The sequence below is a fragment of the Narcine bancroftii genome, chromosome 7 (assembly GCF_036971445.1).
Source record: "Narcine bancroftii isolate sNarBan1 chromosome 7, sNarBan1.hap1, whole genome shotgun sequence".
NCBI lineage: Eukaryota > Metazoa > Chordata > Chondrichthyes > Torpediniformes > Narcinidae > Narcine > Narcine bancroftii.
This window is the reverse complement of record NC_091475.1, coordinates 52736599-52756653: the sequence shown is the minus strand read 5'-3', so window position 1 is coordinate 52756653 and position 20055 is coordinate 52736599. Positions and strand designations below refer to the sequence as shown.

At 40.0% G+C, this 20055-nt stretch overlaps 1 protein-coding gene across 24 annotated transcripts in view; it reads right to left on the bottom strand.

Moving 5' to 3' along the window:
* The window catches only part of dmd (dystrophin), a 1604005-nt gene that overhangs the window by 841951 nt on the left and 741999 nt on the right, over positions 1-20055 (bottom strand). For 20 of the 24 annotated variants that reach the window (XR_011341867.1, XM_069890130.1, XM_069890120.1 and 17 more), the window contains 4 exons: positions 17858-17986; positions 16531-16701; positions 9964-10074; positions 491-604 (listed from right to left, as the gene is read on the bottom strand). Coding sequence is in view for 23 of the 24 variants with exons in the window: in XM_069890130.1 (XP_069746231.1) it covers positions 491-604; positions 9964-10074; positions 16531-16701; positions 17858-17986 (525 nt within the window). In the remaining variant the exon portion in view is untranslated. The remainder of the gene's footprint in view (positions 1-490; positions 605-9963; positions 10075-16530; positions 16702-17857; positions 17987-20055) is intronic. The other 4 variants (XM_069890111.1, XM_069890125.1, XM_069890137.1 and 1 more) reach the window with 2 other exon arrangements.

The window sequence follows — 20055 nt, the reverse complement described above, 5'->3', positions numbered from 1 at the left end:
AATAAAAGGCATACCGAATGCCGCCCTCATCCCTACTAAAATTACAATCATGAGTGAAAAGACTTGAACCACTTTGGATTAAAACACAAAAATCAACAGACACCGTGTTTGAACTAAAAACCACACAAAGCTGGAGAAACTATTTTTTTATGTTAAGACACACAAAAATATTTAAAATTTCAAACATTAATACAACTCGGATTTCCTTTAAATTTCCACTTTCATGTTTCTATTTCCTGAACTTTTAATTCAAGGAACATGTTGGGAGAAATAACTGATGCAATCATAATTTTCAGAACAGATTTCTTCAGAATGGACCAGAAATATGCGACCAATAATTGGCCAGAAAATATTAATTATCCATCAACCACGATTTCTCGCTCTTAAGAGAAAAGTTCCATTATTTATTTATCTTTGGTCCTTTGACTCACACCTATTGAAAGGTCAGTTATTAACTTCAAAGATTGCTGGACATTTCTACTTCACTCACCATTTCTTTCTCAAAGTCCCCTTCATTCAGGTTCTCTCCTTTCTGTATTTCCTCTTCAAAGATATCCAGCATTTGCTGGACACTTGTATCAAACTGTTCCAGCTCCTTTGATACCTGGCAGATCAGATAATACAAATGTTACTCCTTATGTTCAAGTTGTCTGGCTCTGGACAGTCCATCTCAAAGTTAAAATAACAGGTGCCTCTGCAAAAGCACGAGTTATCATGTGTAGACATTTTCAACCATTCATTCATGAAATAGCTCAAACCATGCATTCCTTAAGCACTCAATATATGTACTAAAAAGAAAAACTGCGTATGTTGAAAATCTTAAACAAAGACAAAACGCTGGAGACAAACAAATGGTCGAACAGCGTAAATAGAGAGATTAGTACTTTTTCTCAAATTAAATGACAGATAAAATGCCAGCAAGGAGATGGGCCCTTCCAGATCATGTAGTCTATGCTAGCCCTGATACACATCTATCTATTAAGCCCATATCATTTGAAGTTTTTCTGCGCCACAGATACAACCTGACCTGCAGAATTAGTTTTCTGACCTCCATGGTATTCTTTCAAGAAATTTACCTGACACTTCAAAATTCTCCTTGCCACCTTTCTTGCACCTTACAACCATTGCAAGGGCCCCTTCCAAGTAGAGCAGTGCAGCTCACCAACTTCCAAGGTAATCCTGGTCTCTTTCTGCCTTTCCTTCAGTTATGAAAATAATTAATTCCAGAAGCCATGCAGGAAAGCAGAAAAACCAGAACAAGCAGGCAGATGCAATTATTTGGCTGAAAGCTTTAAGATCTGGAAGTTCGGATGATAAAACCGCTCATTTGGTGGCCTTCAGCCTTCCCATGATTTGCAGCTGCACAAATGTTTAGGATAGTGGCTGGTGAAATTGTGATTTGGGGATTCACATTCTAAGTCCACACACTGTTGAAATGAGAGTGAATTTTGCATTTGGAACTGATGAACAGTTAATCAGTTCCAAATGAAAAACTCACCAACATCTTAATACCATTAGCAGGATTAAGGTTGCAAATCGCAGTTAGTGTGGCCAACCAGAATGTAAATAGTTATCCAATTGTTCTGTCAATAAAGCAGTGTGCCCACTGTTGTAAGTGGCAATTTCCATGAAATTATCCTCCACTAAATGAATTTTTCTGAAAAAATGTTACTGATTTAAATGGGAGACCTGCTGTCACTTCTGTTTCCTTTGCTCTTTAAGATTCTTAGTCAACTCATTTCACTCAGTTCAGTAGACTGTTCAATGTGAACAATGTATATTACTCCACATTCAATTCATTGGCTGAATATCTATATCTGTGTTTCAATGTACAGACATACATTTTATAAAGTGAGATTTTTTTCACATTTTATTGACTATTTAATTTGCTCACTTGCATCCCCAGAATTAAATTCTCTTGTATACCCTTATTTCAGAAGTAGTCCATAATGTCAGCAGACATCTCTTGTAGCCAGCGCATCAAGCAACCTTGAAGAAGGCACACTCGTGCCTCTACTTTCTTCGTAGATTTGGCATGTTGCCAGATACTCCATCAAATTTCTACAGGTGCACCATAAAAAGTCAACCAGCTGGTTACATCACAGCCCACTTTGGAAATTCGACTGTCCGGGACACAAAAGGCTCCAGAAAGTTACAAACATAGCCAGGTCCATCACAGGCTTGGACCTCACATTCATTAAAAGCCTCTCTCTATGTGAGGAGCTGCATTTTCCACCTGTGTGCATTATTTAAATTCTGCATTATGTGAGCATAAAGGAATTCTGGTCACAACCTCATCACAGGCACCTTCAGGCAGAATAAATAAAAGCCTGAAAACCAGCACTTTTTGGTGCATTCCACTAATCGTCAGGCTTTTGAACCTCCCCTTGTAATAATCATCATCGACAGGTCAACAGAACCATCTGCAACATTGCTCAGTCACCTTTTTTTTAAAATCACTGTGAAAATTATCTTTATTGTTTTGTGTATTTGTCTTTTTAATTCAAATGAATATTTAGCGTGCAACTGTGTTTCAGTTGTTTTGCAATTATTTTTACTTCCAAAGTACCTGTTCAGCTGCAGAAAGTGCAAATTTTGGTGCCTATGTACATTGTATAATGTATCTGACAATAAAAATCATTGTTATGCTCATCAATGGCATTCTGATTCTCCCCCTGCATACTTACATCAGTAATAATTTACAGTGGCCAATCAGCAAGGATATTTGATGGTGAGGACACAAAAGCAGAGAACCAAGGGTGGTAGTTCGCAGAGTGATTAGTGCAACATCGTTACGGTGCCAGCAACCCGGGTTTGTAGCTGGCACTGTCTGTAAGGAGTTTGCACATTCTCCCCTTGTTTGTGTGGGTTTCATCCGGGCACTCTGGCTTCCTCCCACCCTTTAAAAAGTACCGTTGCTCGTAGGTTAATTGGGCTATTTGGGAGGCACTGGCTCATGGGCCGGAAGGGCCTGTGATCGTGCTGTGTCTAAATTAAAAAAATTAAAATTAAATTAAATGCTTGCATTTACATGGAAAATATATACACTCAATTGTGACAGCACTGAACGTTCAAATTAACTTGGATAATGTGAGTTGTGTGCCCTTCATAAGGTGATGCAAATAAATGGATGAGTCAATCAAATTTGGCAGCAGGCAGATGGGATGTTAGACCATGCATACACTGCTAATTGAAGACATACATACATTCTCGAGAGTCAGGTGGAGGAACCCAGCAGGTTTAATGATAAATTAAATTGGGGCAACATTGTGTGCAAGGTGGCCCATAGCCATTAAACTTTGTAAAGGAAAGAGATTAAGCCAGCCTCAATGCTATGATGACTGCTTATGTTGACCCCAGGGCATTTGTTTTCAAAGCAGACAACATCTCTGCATTTGGTTCTCACTTGATAAAGATTCATGAGATCAGCCCAGTGCAGAAACTGGTAAATCGGTGCAACATTTCTGAAAGTATTCTTCCTGTTATTTTCATGGGAGTGGCCAATCATACTATGCTGGCAGATGACTACTCAAGATTGAATCATTTCATGATGTTACAAATGACAGATCACTCGCCATTTGGCATAACATGACACCAGACCTGAAGAGTTGAAGCTTCCAGATCTATTGGTCTAAATTCTGCAGTCACCATAATGACAAAACTATAAATGTCACATGGGAATTTGCATATATGCAAATATTAATGTAGATATCTTCAAGTTCTTCTCCGTGACACAGCAGTGCTCAAAAGGCTGGTTTATAACTTTCACCACTGCGGTTATACGATCAGTTGAATTCACAGGAGATTGATATTCATGAATTATTCAGGATATTAAATAATCTGGAAATATTATGATCTATTGCATGAAGTATCTGAGTTTTCATTGTGGGATACAAAATTATAATTACATCTTCAAAGCTCTATCACACTAAAAGTCTAACTTAATGCATTTGGATTGTAATTTCCTTCAATATAATTATTCTTCTTTCTCAATCATATGCATACTTCACAATTTTTATTTTGCACTCTGGAAATGTTTAAAATATTAACTATTATTACAAGTTCCTATTTCATTTAGTGTGACAGTCACCTTAAGGGTTAAAACAGGCTGCAACCATTAACAGCTTGTGGTGAGACTGAGTGGCAGTTTACTCAGGAAAAAACAGCTGGTGAGAGAGTCATGTGTTTGGGACACTTAAAGAAACAGGATTCATTATTTGACCACCAGCCATCTGATAAACACAGAGGTGAAGTGACTCTGTGTGAAATGGACAATTCTGCTGATTCTCCCTGACAGGGGAATTATTGAATCACCATCACCATTTTAATGGTTATTTTGATTGACCCATATCTGGGTAAAGGAAACAGGAGAATTCCTTGAATGGGATCATGCCCAATGTAATGGCCATTTCGACCATTACATGTATGTTATGCCTGGGTATTGGAAGCATCATGGAAGTCATATCTTTTGTTTCCCCTAGGCAAGGAAAAGAGAAGTTGTGACAATCATTCGTATGAAAAGATATTTCTCTGAAAGCAACTCGACAAGGATTTGTGAGTTTTTAGCAGACCAGTCACTCAATTTCTCCAAACTCCTTTGTGATTACTTCTGGCATCAGTTTATAAGTATGAGTTTCAACATAGGATTTCTGAGACTGAACTTTGAAATTACTTTCCAGAATTGTGCCTGAGCTGTAATGGTTTGTGTATCTCTCTCTCTCGCTCTCTCTCTCTCTCTCTCTCTCTCTCACACACACACACACACACACACACACACACACATATAGTTGGGGTAAAGTTAAATAATGTGCTACATTATTAGTAGTTATTAATAAAAATATTATTTTAAAAATTTCATTGTCCTGGTGAATTTCTATTGCTATCAATCTGCGACATAACTTCACAAAACATGTTTTTCTTGAATTTGCTGTCAATGGCAAATATTAGTGTCCATGTTTTGGTTGCACAGCTAGCTTACCCTGACTGTTGGACTGCAGGTCAGAGACTCTATGAAGAGATTTTTTTGAGGAATCAACACTCAACAAGTCTGACCATACCACAGGCAGAACTGAATTTTGTCAGAATTGTCTGAGATCAGTGAATGAGCATGCATCTTGGACTACAGATTATCAGCAAGACATTGAGATATTGTATTGTAGAGCTCGTCAAAAGAATCAAAGACTTGTTGATCCAAACCAAGGCTTTTATTAGCAAAAGACAGGAGCTCTTCACAGGTGGCCGACCGGTCCGGAATGATCCGACCTGACTCGGGACACAACCCTTTAAGGCTCAGACAGTAGGCGTGGCTAAGCTCTCAGCCAATCGCTGTAAGCACAGTCTAGATACTGTAACTATATACACTATATACATTGGTGATAGATCTGTACTATCACATGTATATACAGTATCCTCCCAACAGACTTGGTTGCGAGGGACATTGAAAATCCATGGCATGGTCAGTCTTTTATCATGTATCCTCTTCACAAGAGCTGTTATTTGATCATTCCCACTTGTCAGGTTACTTATGATACAAACACAATATATAAGGAAAAGGCAGAAGTAGCACCTGGAAAGTGTTCTAAATATGTTGAACTGTTGAGACGTGACAAGCCAAGTTCAAGAGCCCACCTCAGGAAATTCAGCAGCACAAGCCCTGAGGTGTTTTCTGCTACAAAAGAGGCCTTGCACCAGGCCATTGCTCATCATCTTTCACCACTGCAGACTGTGCAAAGGAGGTTAGGTCAATGTGCTGGGAGAAATGTTAAGGTCCAGGAAGGAGGATTAGGGTTCAGAAGTGTGGTCATAAAGTTACCATCAGATGATTGAATGGCTGGGTGTGAGGTCCTTCAGGAAACTGTTCATTAGCCAACAGCAGGCATGCACAAAAGGAGCTAATCAGGTTCTTTGGTGAGTTCCCAGAACAAGAACACAAATGTGGTCCAGGTGAGGCACATACTTTATCAATAATGCACAAGTACCCTCACAAGTGTTGAGAAGGTCTGAGGTTCCTGCTAACGGCATGAGCCACATGCATATGGACAAAATTTCTGACAAAAACTTTAGATACTTTTGTTATCTGAGGCCATCAGTGATTCTTCATGACCAAGGATGCAAAACCAAAATCTTGAGGCAACAATATAAGTCACCATTTTTCATTCATTTATTTCTTGAAACTTAATTAAATGGTGCAGAGGACATGGCAGTCATGGGACCAGAGGACAGAGAGGGAAAGAAGTGTTGACAGCAAGGTCAGATCTTGCTGAATGATGCCATAAATGCTTCTGATATTTCACAATCAACTTTCTTCTTCTATCCAAAAAGCTATCACTTCTCAGATGGGATCTAGTTATTCCCATTACCTTCTTTTTCCCCATACTCCCACTCTCCACATTCCAGCCTTCCTGGAGTTGACCCTCTTCCCATGACCTTTCCCTCCTCCTGCTCTGACAACCATGCCCATTTTCTCTGCCTTCCAACCCCCCCTCCACCCCCCCCACCTTCATTCTGAAATGGTTTGCATCCTGGATATTTCTTGCCCTGTTACCCTCTCAGGTACAAAATGCAAAAGAATTAGAAAACACTTGAGACGATGTGATCTAATGAACTCCTGATGAAGGATGGACTTAGCTGGGCTCATTGACAATTGAGATCCCACACAATGAGCCTTGGGCATGTTTCTGGCCCTGATCATTTTTTTTTCAAATTCTGTACCCAAGTCAAAGACTGTGTACAGAAATATGAAAATATTTTCATGTGTGCACTCAGTCGTTTTCCAGAAAAAACTCTTCCATGACATTACATTTTCTGAAATAGTTTTGACACAGCAGAGCAGAAGCCAACAATGCAAATTGACACAATCACAAACCCCACTGCCAATACAATGAGACATGTCTCCATATTTGCGATAATTGAAAGATTAACCAGGTCATCAACGAAATATCACTTGTTAATAAATTGGCCATGACAGATTCTAAAGAAGGCAATGAAGGCATATCACAAACACACCACAAGGTCAGAGACGGGGATTAGATTTTGTGCACACATATCTCATCAGGGATAGTACTAAGTAAATAACTAGAACAGCAGTGACCAACAACCACTCTTATGTAATTTTAATTATTATAAAAATTAATTAAAATAGTAGTTCATGATTTTTGAATGGTCTTAATCACAGCAAAACTGCAATTGAATTATATGAATAATTTTTTTTTAAAAGCAGCAAAATTACTGATAATGCAATAATACAAACCATGGGGTTCAGAGATGGGGAGAATACCATCAAGGGTAAACATCTCCAAACTTCTATGACAACATCATTCTATTATGCAATTGGAATCTAACTTCGACTGAGTAATGAATATATTTGGATTTATGGAAAGTTCTCAATGGGAAGAACCTCACTTCAATTTAGTCAGATTTGCTGTTACTTTTTTAAAAAAGATCAATTCATCCAAAGATGAATGATAAAAATAAATATTTTAGCATTGAGATCATCACAAAATAACATGCTTGCAAATGAGTGCATAATTGGCTCAGAGGTCTGGATGACCACGATAACAGGTTGGGATGAGAAAGCATTTCCCTTGGGTGGCAAACAAACTGCATTTAAAACTTAACATTTTCTATTCCAAAGAGCCACGGTATTCTCAAATAAATCACTGTTGTGTGAGCACAGTTATAGCTTGATTATGCTTCTTTTTCAAAGAGTGATTGCTGCTGTTCTGAGAGGGGGAAAGAGCTAAGATGAGCCATGGGCCACTTGCAGCAAGATGCCTTCAAGGAAATCAAGACAATTCTGTTTTTCTTGACCCAATTGAAAAAATAGTGGCATGAAATTGAATGAAAAACTTTATTTCCCATTTTAAGTCGATATAAAGTAATAAAGGCAGAGGAAGTCTGATCCTCAGCAAAGGGACTTTGAAAACTGATCAATCACTTCGATCTAAGCAAAGTGTGATCAAAATTGTGGACTTGAAAGTATCTGACTGAATAATTGTAATATTAACCAAATGAATGAACTCTTCATTTACATCATGATATATTTCAAATCCTTAGGTCTATCCCTGTGAAAAGTGTTACTTGTAACCTGATGACTTCTTGCCTGAGATGGGCCAGGAAAAGGAGAGGGACGCTGAGAGGAATCAAAGGTTGAAGTCGTCGGTCGCTGGGCTTCCTTCAGTTCCTGAGTCGGTGTGCGCTGACCTTCTAGAAGCTTAAGCTTCATCAAAGGAAGCAAGTAAGACAGTGCAGAGTAAGAGATGGGAGCACACTATGTAAATAAACCATACAGAAACTGTGTTCGATACACAAACACACAAAGGTGAAGGTAACCAGAGAAAAGTGTAAATACTGCTTAGTAAATGAATGGTATTTTAAGATCAGTGTATTTATACAAACAATGAAAACTACAAGTATGACATTCAAGATCAAATCTCCAATGAATGCTTGGTTACATGATGAAAGTCTATGAATTGAATTATGGACAATAAGAACATTTTAAGTTGGAATCTCAAGCGAACACCCCCAACCCATTCCATTCAGTGAGTAAAATCAGACACGAGTGCAAAGGGCACAACAATTCTGCTTAATAACTAAATCTTCTCCATTAGTTTATCTGCAGTAACTTTGAAAAAAATTGTTGCCCAAGTCCTTGCACAATATTGTACATTTAGTTTGTGGAATACAAATCTCCTTTACCTTTAAATACATTTTCTGATAGTCATATCTCAAGGTGCATTTACAGTACATAAACAGGTTATTTGTTGCAACAAATTGATGTCACACAAACCTTCTTATGTCTATCTTTATCTAACCTCAACAACAGATTATCCTATTCCATTCTCCCTGGCACGTTGGCCAAGGGAGCTCTGAAATACACCTTTCTTATTCTGGGGCATTCTCTGGCAAGTCCACTTGCTGGAACTATTCCCGAATTTTCTGGAGGATTTATGTGCAGATATATAACACATATAAACAGATTGGCCAGTAACCCCCACAAGCCAAGTTCATCAGGTTTTCTTTATTCTTTTTTTTAAACCCCAACCACTGGGCCACCACACTATCTTTTCTGGAGCATAGAAACCCAGTTAAATTCAATCAAATCTTGATAATATTCCCAATTTTTATTTGTTGTATTTTTTTCAATAAAATCGAGATCAGAATTGATCAGTGTTCTCAGTGTCACCCAACCAGGCTCTCACACAGGTTAGATCAGTGGTTTTCAATCTTTTTCTTTCCACTCACATACCACTTTAAGAATTCTCTATGCCATAGGTGCTCTGTGATTAGTAACTGATTGCTTAAGGTGGGTTGTGAGTGGAAAGAAAAAGGTTGAGAACCACTAAGTTAGATATTTTAAAACTGACCCTGGTGTTTCAGTAACATCCAAATCTCTTAAATTAGTCTAAGATTAGGTCAACATCCCAACAGAGGACAGAACTCAGGACTTTATGACCCAAGGACAAATACTCGAGGAATATGATCTGAAGCCAGTAGATTACATCAGGTATTGAATATATTTAAAAATTTTAGGACATTTTCTCCCCGTTAAGCCCATTTTAAAAATTAAGTCATTTCAAAAACCACTTAACCACCATTTGATCATAATTGACCTAATTACTTTGCAAATCTTTGAAGAAGCATTCCACTAAGGCCAAAGGAGTCCAGTTAGTTATATTTTGTTTATCTGTGCAATTATCACAGCAGTTATCTGGAGTGTTGGGCTCAGAATATTAAGTTAAATGTGTTAGAAAGAACGAAGTTGCTCAGAACTATCCCACAAAATAACAGATGCTCTTTGAACTTCTGTACTTCAGAGCTAATGGCATTCATCAATCCAAATTACGTGTTGTGGACCCAGTGAACAGCACTCTGCCCTTGCTTGAACAGCCATCATTATTGCATCCACTGAGCAGATGTTTCACTTTTCTCTAACCACCACCGCCACCACGCAATCCATCATACCTGCTGTTGCACCTTCTCCTGCACAGCGAGAAAACTCTTCTGATTTTTCAGTTCCTCAAGCCCCACTGCGAACAGTACTGGGGTATCGCATACATTCTCCAGTACTGGCTGCTGGAAGGCAAGAATGAGAGGACAAGTACAACTCTGATTTGAGTCGGCAAGAATTAGGAACCCACAAATAAAGGTCAAGACAAATTTATTGATTTTACTCCTCAGTACAAATTTCAGATTTATTGCCAGAGTACACAGCATGGTTGGTGTAGTGTGAGGCACGGTTAGGGTTGTAGTTAGCGCAACACCTTTACAGTGCCAGTGATCGGGACCAGGGTTCAAATCCCGTGCTGCCTATAAGGAGTTTGTACGTTCTTCCCTTGTCTCTAGTTTCCTTTCACCGTTCAAAACATACCAGGGGTGTAGGTTAATTGGGCAGCACAGACTCATGGGCCAAAATGGCCCGTTACCGTGCTGTATGTCTAAATTCAAAATTAAAAGAAAAATGTAAAATGTTTAAGGCAGGCCAGGCAGAATTTCTACTCAGCAGTGCTGCAAAAAAACTGTACACAAGAGGAGAAATATGCACAAAAGAGAGAAATGTAAAGAAGAAGGAAGTACTAACAAACTGTACAATACAGAAAAATGAATATTCAGTAACAAATCATGCGCAAGATCCTTAAATGGGTCTCTGATTAGTTTATTGTTTAGGAGTCTGTTGGTGGAGGGGTAGCAACTATTCCTGAACCTGCCAGTACGAGTCTTGTGGCACCTGTACCTCTTTCCTGAATGCAATAGTGAGAACAGAGCATATCATGGGTGATGTGGATCCCTGATGATTGCTGTTGCTCTCTGACAGCAACTTTGCATGTCGATTTTCTCAATGGTAGGGTGAGTTCAACCTATGATGTTCTGAGTGTGTCCTTTTGCAGGGTTTTCTGCTCAATCGTTTTGATGCCCCCATACCAGGCTGCGATGCACCCGATCAATGCACTTTCTACGACACAAATGTAGATGTTTGCAAGGTTTTCAATATCATACCAAACTCCTGTGAAAGTTGGGGCAGTGACTGTGCTCTCTTCACAATGACATTCGTGTGCTGGAATAAGGAAAGATCCTCCCAGGAATTTAAATTTCCTTACCCTCTCCACCTCTAATCCCCCAATGACCACTGGATCGTACACTTATGGATTTTCCCTCCTCCAACACAATCAGCTCCTTGGTTTTGGTGACATTTAGTATAGGTAGTCCCCAACTTACAACCGTAATGGGGACCGAAGGATTGGTCGTAAGTCGGGGACCTTGGACTGCCAACGGGGAATGGTAGACAGTAGTTTTAATGCATGCTTGTACAGTAGTTTTCACATTTAAAAAAAAAATTTGGTCATATGTGCAGGTGGACATAAATTGCGTAGGTCAGAAGTCAAGGACTACCTGTAAGTCAGTCAGCCAAGTTTTCAATATCCCTCCTGCATGCAGACTTATCACCCCTTTTTATACCACTCACTTCCATGGTATCGTCAGCATATTTGGAGATAATATTACTGTCATACCGAGCCACACAATCATGGGTATAAAATGTAAGGAGTTTTTAAAAAAACGAAAGCCTCGGGACATTGTGATTGGAGTAAAAACAAGAGAAATGCTGGAGGGACTCAGCTAGTCTTGAAGCATCCAGTAGAGCAGGGGGCTAAGAATACAGCCCTGTGTGCACTGGTACTAATGGAAATTGTGGAGATGTTCTTACCAATCCTCACTGATTGTGGCTTTGAGGTGAGGAAATCCTTGATCCAATTACTCAGTGGGGTATTAAGGCTCAGGTCTTGTTTGCTGATCAGTTCTGAGGGGATGATGGTGTTAAATGCCAAACTATTGTCAATGAAGAGTATGCTGATGTAGATGTCTTTGCTATCTCTATGTTCCAGGGCTTTGAGTAGAGCCAGAGTGATGGCATCAGTCATAGACCTGTTGCTGTGGTAGGCAAATTGGAATAGATCCATTTTGTTGTTCAGACAGGAGCTGATGGGCTTCAACACCAGCCTCTCAAAACACTTCATCACTGTGGAAGTGAGTGCCACTGATTGGTTGTCATCTTGGCAAGTTTTCACACTCTTCTTGGGCAGTAGAATGATTGAGGCCTGTTTGAAACAGATAGGTACCATGCCATAGTGAGAAGTTGAAGATATCTGTGAATATTTTGGCAAGTTGGTCAGCACAGGTTTTTAGTACTCAGCCAGGTTCTGGGTCCAAACAGGATGCTTTCCTTGGATTCTCTTTCCTGAAGGCAGTCTGTACGTCATCCTCGGATACTGACAGTAGAGGATCTGCAGGTTACATGGGTTTGTGCCATAGCTCTTCCTTGCTCTGGTGTCAAATCACATGTAGAAGGCATTGAGTTCAACTGGGAGTGAAGCTTTGCTGTCTCCTACTGCACCAGATTTGGTTATGAGGCAGGTTATGTCATTTTGGCCCTGCTGCAGCTGTTGTTTATCCTTCACTGTTTCCATTCTTGTCCAGGATCTCCACTTCGCTGGGAGGTGGCTTCTCGTAGGCCTTAACTTGCTCTTTGTATATTATTCTGGATCTCCAGACATCAATGCCTGTGATCTGGCTTGCAGTAGGTTTTGAATGTTGTTGTTCATCCAGGGTTTCTGATTAGGGAATACCTTGAACAATTTGGTGGGACACACTTATCCACAGCTGTAACGACCCTGGTGTAATCATTCAGATCTTCAGCTGAGTTCTTGAATACTGCCCTGTGGTGGACTGTTAGCCAGAATCAGACACACACAAAGATAAAGACTGTACAACAGCCTTTAATCCACAAAGACTTCCACATAGCCAGGCTGGCTATGGCTGCAGCAACTCTGAATGAGGCCTCGGGAGGCTGGCGCAGGCTTATATCCCGGAGGGTGATTGACACCCGACTGGGTGGGGCTTGATCCATTCAGGCCGACTGATTGACAGCTGGCCAGGTGTCGTCCTGTCCCCTTACACTCCTGCAGATACAGAGGTTTCCCCCTGCAGAAGGCCAGTGGTGTACCACCACATCCCCTATCTGTTGACTCAAGGCAGTTTTGTAACTGTTCTCCACGACCTCTGATCGCTGGAGCATCTCTTTTTTCAGGCTCTATCTACATTATACAGAAGGAGCACGGCCAGGTGATCAGACTTGCCAAAAAGCAGTCTTGGGAATGAACGGTACAGCTTCTTGGTTCAAGTCGCTGACTGATTTGTTGTGCAACGGGGTGGGCCTTTTTGTTTTGTTTAATGACCACATCATGCAGCTCCGCAAGTGCTTGTTTATAATCGGCATTGCAAAGTATACAAACTCCAGTGGGAATCACTGATGCAAACTCTTGGGGTAGATATCAGTGTCTGGATTTATTCAAGATTTATTTCAAGACAGCAGAGCAGGAGGTTGACAAAACCCAATATCCGTGCATAAGGCGGTATTAACTAAAAAGCACATAGTGCCCCCTCTCTCTTTGCCAGGTGTTCTGATTCAGTCTGTGAATGGTGAAACCCTCTTGTTTGATAGTGGCGTCTGATGTGTTCTCTGTTAGCCAGGTCTCAGTGCAGCAAACAACTAAGATTTGTCTCACCTGTCTCAAGTAAAGCAGCCTTGCCCTGAGGTAATCAATTTTAATTTCTAATGACTGGACTAATGCCAGTAGTTTGGACGGTAGGGGACTTCTCAATCCCTGCACTTTATTCTGTGCCTCAGACATCTCAGCACTCACTTTATCATCATGCAAAATAGATATTCCCTAATTTCAATTATACTTCAGCAAATACAACAAAATCCATTTTAAAACAAGTTGGCACATGGTAAAATAAATATAGGCATATTTTTGTACCTGAATTTTGTTCCCTAATAAGGCAATCTAGATCTTTAATAACATATTTTGGAGCAGCAAAGTTTTGACTTCAGTTGTGAATCAATCATGTTGTAACTTGAGTGAGGCAATCAAATGCAGAGCTTTTCAGGCAAATAGAAAAGATTACGATTGACAGGGTTGGGCAGTGAAAGTGTGACAGGACGAGTTCTCCTGGCCATAAAATCATAAGTTAAAATTCCACAAAAGTGGTTGAGAAAGCAATATCAATTTCTAAAAAAAAAATGATAAAAATAGCAGCATCCTTTTATCATGACCATGAAGGAATTAGATCATTGTAAAAACCCATCCGTTTCACAAATGTCCTTTATGAAAAGAAATCCATCATTGTTATCCTGTCAGGCCTCTCTTTTCAGTTCAGACCAGTGCAGCATGGTTTATTCTTTCACTGGCACCTGATACGTATTCGCTGGCAATTCACAGGCAATTGGGAATGGGCAATCAACATTGAATCATTTATGCCAGGACAGAACAGAAAACAGAAGAGGCCTTCCCTTGTTGTGACAGCAAAAGGCAAATTCTTGTCCATAAGCTTCATTACCTTGGAGGATCTTTCCTGGACCCAACACACCAATGGCATTGTGAAGAAAGCATGTCAGCGCATCTCTTTCCTCAGGACTTTGCAGAGGTTTTGCATGACATCAGAAATCCTGGCTAATTTCTACAGAGGTGTGGTGGAAAGTGAGCCTACTGGCTGCATCACGGTCTATATGGAACACCAATACCCCTGAGTATAAATCCCACTAAAAGGTAGTGGACACAGCCCAGGATATCACAGACAAAACCCTCCCCACTACTGAGTACATCTACGGGGAAAGCTGCCGTCAAAGAACAGCAGCAATTAGCAAAACCCTCACCACCTAGCACCCGCTCTGTTCTCGCTGCTGCCATCAGGAAAGAGGTACAGTTGCCACAACAACTCACACCACCAGGTTCAGGAACAGCTGCTATCCTTCCACCATCAAACTCCTCAATGACAAACTCAATCAAAGACTCATTTAAGGATTCTTACTTGTGCACTTCATTGATTTTCTTTTGTTCTCTCTGTACTGCACAGTCAGCTTTCTTACATTTGTTATCTGTTTATAGTTCTTTCATTACATGTTTTTGTTTGGTTACACATTTTACACTGTTGACAGTTTAGTTTATGCACTACCAATTAGTGGTAATTCTGCCACAGGAAAAAGGAATCTCAGGGTTGTATGTGATGTCATGTATGTACTCTCATAATAAATCTGAAACCTGCTCACCTTGATTTAACTTTCCTTCCCTCCCACTGGTCAACTGCCCTGTTTGAATCATACTGGAACAGTACAGACACAGGTCATTGAATCCATCTGGCCTTTGCCAGTCATATTGCACTGCCTGAGTCTCAAACCATCTCTGTGAGACTGGAAAACCACATAACCCAAAAAAATCATTAACAACTGCACCGTTATTTCACTGTGTCTGTATTCTAAAACTTGTGGATCCAGAATATATATCCTTGTATTTCACTGGTGGAAACTTCTGACATCTTACTGAGAACTGACATTGCATGAGCAACAATTTATGACTTGAGACATAAAAGGTCACCAGTTAAAAACATATTACACTTATATGAAACTTATTGGAGGAAACCAATCAACTCATTTAATCTGTGATGCTTCCCAGAGCATTGCACACCACCTTTCTCAGCTAAAATGTACTTTCTGTGGGCATGAAAACATTAATGAAATCATTCCTGAACCTCTTATTTCTGAAGTCCTGCTTTTACATCATGAGCTTAACTTCAAGTTTGAGTCCAAAAGTGACGGCCTCAGAATTACTGCTGATTTTAGATCCTTCCAGCTATTTTGTTCAGATTTAATCAAGGGTCATTGCTCCTGTCATTTTGTGCTTCTGATGCAGTTGAATTCTAATTTCTTGCTATCTGCTACAGTCACAAGATATTAATGAGGGAATCTAAATATTTATTCATTGGAGGGGGGGTGGGGAGGAGATGTGGAAAACTGCTGGTAATTTCTCACTGCTCTTCGAGGTGGTGGGAAGAGCTGCCTTTATGAAACTGCAACCCTTTTGATGCATGCACTCACATGTGATTGTTGGCGACAGGGTTCAGAATTTGGATGTAGTGTCAATGAAGGAACATATCTTACTGATTTATTCCCATTTCAGATGCAATGTGATACTGGGGTTGTGTCCTTCGCCTTCCTGATGATAAAGTTCACTCATCTGTTAAGTGTTTTTAACATGGCTTGGCAGAATAAATCGAGAGGATCAGACATCACCTCTTACTGTACAAACACAACCTGTTTCGCCTCAGTTGACACAGGACAAATTCTCACCCCAGTAATTAGCTTTCAATGAATTCATTTAGCAGTCTGCCTTTTTCATTCTTTTTTTCTGATGAGGGGCTCAGGCCTGGTATATTGTAACCCTTTACTTTTTATGACTGCTGAGTGACCTGCTGAGTTTCTCCAGCTCATTTGTGTGTTGCACTTGACCCCAGCATTTGCAGATTTTCTTGTTTAAGAACAATCCAATAATAATTTGTAGTTGAACACTCTCAACTCTAAGAATTTTTAAGCATTTGTTTTGAGAAGATCTCCTTGAGATGCATTAAAATCCAGAATTTAAATTCCAGACATCGAATCCTAAAGTGCATTTCTTTCAAAGGTGAAACAAATTGACATACCTTGCCAGTCTTTATTCTGTGCACAATGGCATCAAATCTCTGATTAAGCTCTGACAGCTTGGGTTCCACCACCTCCCTGCAGTGATCTCCCCGGTTTGTCATCAGCTCCAAAGCTTGGTCACGTACAGCATCCACCTTCAGCCTCATGTCATTGAGTTCTGACTTCAGATGCTGCAGCCCAGAAGTAAAGAGCTTGATATTAGTAACAAGCACACAGAACAGAAGGGCTACATTTAACAGTGGAAAGAGAGTAAAATGAATGAGAAAAAGGAATGAAGAGAGAGGATCAAATCAATCACCCTCCTCGATAAATAATTAAAAATTTGGCTTCTAACACCCCGGAGGGCATAACACAAAATATCAAGAACTGGTACTATCACAATATGAAAGCCCCTCTGGCCAACAGATGTAGTAACAGATTGAAAAGAAATATGAGCATATTTGTACAAAAATTAGGTTGCATGTCTTCAATGAATCAATTGAAAGTTTCACCTCTGACTATATTCACAATGAAATGTAATTAGGGTAAAACCCTTAAACACAAGACATATCTGACACCTCCAATAAGACATCAACAGTGAAGATTAAGTCACTTTCCTCATACACACAACAATCATCTCTGATGCACCTCCTCTTCCCAGAGCATCGGACATGGAAGAACATAACTGACGATCAGGATCCTCATGAGCACATTTCTTGTGCATTGTCCCTCCCCCCAGTTTGATGTTGTATATATATATATATATATAGAGAGAGAGAGAGAGAGAGAGAGAGAGAGAGAGAGAGAGAGAGAGAGAGAGAGAGAGAGAGAGAGAGAGAGAGATAGCTATGCCTATTTTGGCTAAGTCTCAACCCATTTCAGAAACACCCCTTGTCAAATGGCCACCTTCTTTTGCTTTGCACCACCAGTCCTTTGATCAATCCCGCCTACACAATGGCAGTTCTTCCATTTAGTTCTTTCCCACATCACAACCAATTCCCTGCATTTTAAAAGTAGGAACACCTTGAAAAATTCCCCAATTCCCTAAGAACTTAAATCAAGAACACACTTGCTCTCCAGATGCTGCCACACCAACTGAACATTTACAGCATCTTCAGTTTTTAAACCACCAGAAAGGCTTCCTCAAAGCCAAACATTACATGTAATTCTGACATCTTCAGAAGTGCACATATTAGAAGCAGGTTGGCTTAAAAATGGAATTAAAATCAAGATGATCTTCATTTCTACAGTTAGAAATTTATTTCATGAAAATGTGCCAATATTCAAAATTATGATTTGAGAAATTAAGGATTACAAGAATACACATTGTAAAATTTGAAGTGTTACCTTCAAAACTTCCTCTTTCTGTTCAACTTGCTGCTTTGCAGATTCATCCAATAAGATTTCAGCTCGGTACATCCAGGTTGTTATGTTAGCCACATTCTGGTCAAAATTCTCCATTTGTTTCTGGTACTCCTGTGTTAAAATAGACCATCTTATTGGGTAGCTTCTCTTTTCAAAACAAATCTGCAAAACATTTACCATATTTTCCTCTCTGCTGCTGTCCTCAGCCACACTCAACTAGAGGGTTAAAATTGGAGCACATGGCCTGTTCCTGGACTTTGATGAATGCTGCCCATGTGGCAGCCACTCAATAGTCCAGTTTTCATACACAGAATCAAGACTTGCTTTTTGATTGGATTCTGGAATTTTCACCAAAATTCAATCTGCTTGTGACTAATTCCAACAACCAAATAAAATTAAAATAACGTTGATTTAAATTGTATGGCCTGTCGTGGAGGTTTTGGAGGAAATCAAACCCAATTGTCATCAAAATTAGCTGAAGCCTTGGATTGATATGATTTTGCAGATCTCTGCTTGCACCAGTCTCTCAGTCTGTTGGAATCTGCAACCTTCCATTCTTTGGCACAAGCATTCATTCTCTCATATCCTGGTCTTGTCATACCATCGTAAAATTTACATCTTAAATGAACATGAGCCCTTCTATTAAAATATCACATCCATCATCACAGGATAAATTAGCACAAAGCATTTCCAAATAGAACAGATTCAAGATCAATTATTAACAACCTCAATCATTTTTAAGCGAATAAAAATAATGAGATGGGTGACATATTTTACAATGCATGACTGTTAATGAGATCCAACGATAATTTCTCCGGAGGGAATTCTGCAATAACTTACAGCACCTCAAATAAACGACTTTTCAGAGAGCATGCGTCTGTTTGTCTGGTGTCCAATATTCCAAAAGGCTGATGGCCATCAGCTTCATTTCACTTCCAGCCAATAATGGCTGCTTGCACAAATGATATCATGAGATGATTGACAGGATTGTCCACCTCAGTCAATTGATAAATGATGTGGATTGTATTCTCTACACAGCAGATGATCGGCATTCCCCCAATCCCCTCTCCTACCCCAGATGTTGACTTGAAAATGAAAATGAATAAAACAGCAGTGAAGGCTGAAGAATACAGAACCCAATCCTTCATTTGGAAGTTGAGGTTGACTCAGAATTTGTTTAAAGATTATTTTGTGCAAAGGACAATGAGGCCAATCGTGAGAAAAGGATGCAAAATTTCCCTGAGGAAGGGAGGCAGAGTGTAATGTCCACAAGCTGAGGCAGCGACAGGCCTGGAGCAGGAGCCCCTTAACAGATTGGGTAATGTTCTCTGTATTGAAACACAAAAGTCTGCAGACAATGTGATAACAGTTAAAAAAAACACTGAATAGCTGGAGGAACTCTACTGTATCTAGCGCTCCCGTTGTGGTCTCCTCCACATTGGAGAGTCTGAGCACAATCTGGGAGATTGTTTTGTTGAGCACCTCAGCTCGGTCCACTGCAATAGCACGGATCTCTCAGTTGTCACCCATTTGAATTCCCCATCCCATTCTCTCGCTGACGTATCTATCCATGGTCTTGTGTAATGCCAGACTGAGACCACCCGCAAACTGGAGGAACTGCACACCTCATCTTCCAACTGGGCACATTCCAACCAGATGGCATAATAGCGACTTCTCTGGCTTTTGTTAAAAAAATCTCACTTCTTCGCCCATCGCCTTCCCCAGTTCTGTCTCTCTTGCTCTTTTCCCTGTCTCCTTTCACACAGACATAATCAATTCTCTCCTCTCCCCTTACCATATCCAATTAACACCTTTTGTTGGTCTGGACTCCTTCCCCAGCCAGCACTGGCTCTATTCTGAGATTTCCTGTTCTTTGCTTATTCCTTGAAGATGGTCTCAGGCCCAAAATATCAGCAATATATCTTTGTCTCCTGTGGACACATCTTGTTATATTTTTACTAATGTTTTCTGTAGTCTTGGACAAGTTAAAGTGCCCAACACATGTTACTACATCAGCTGAAGTGCACTTTCAACAAAGGATCAATGCATTTCCTGATCTCACACAGGTCTCCACAGATATATGTCAAAGGCAGATACATGTGTAATATCAAACAGCTGAAGGGTCTGTTCTTGTTTTCTCTTCTCCTTCCAAATCTTGGCATCCCATTACTGTTTTCCAA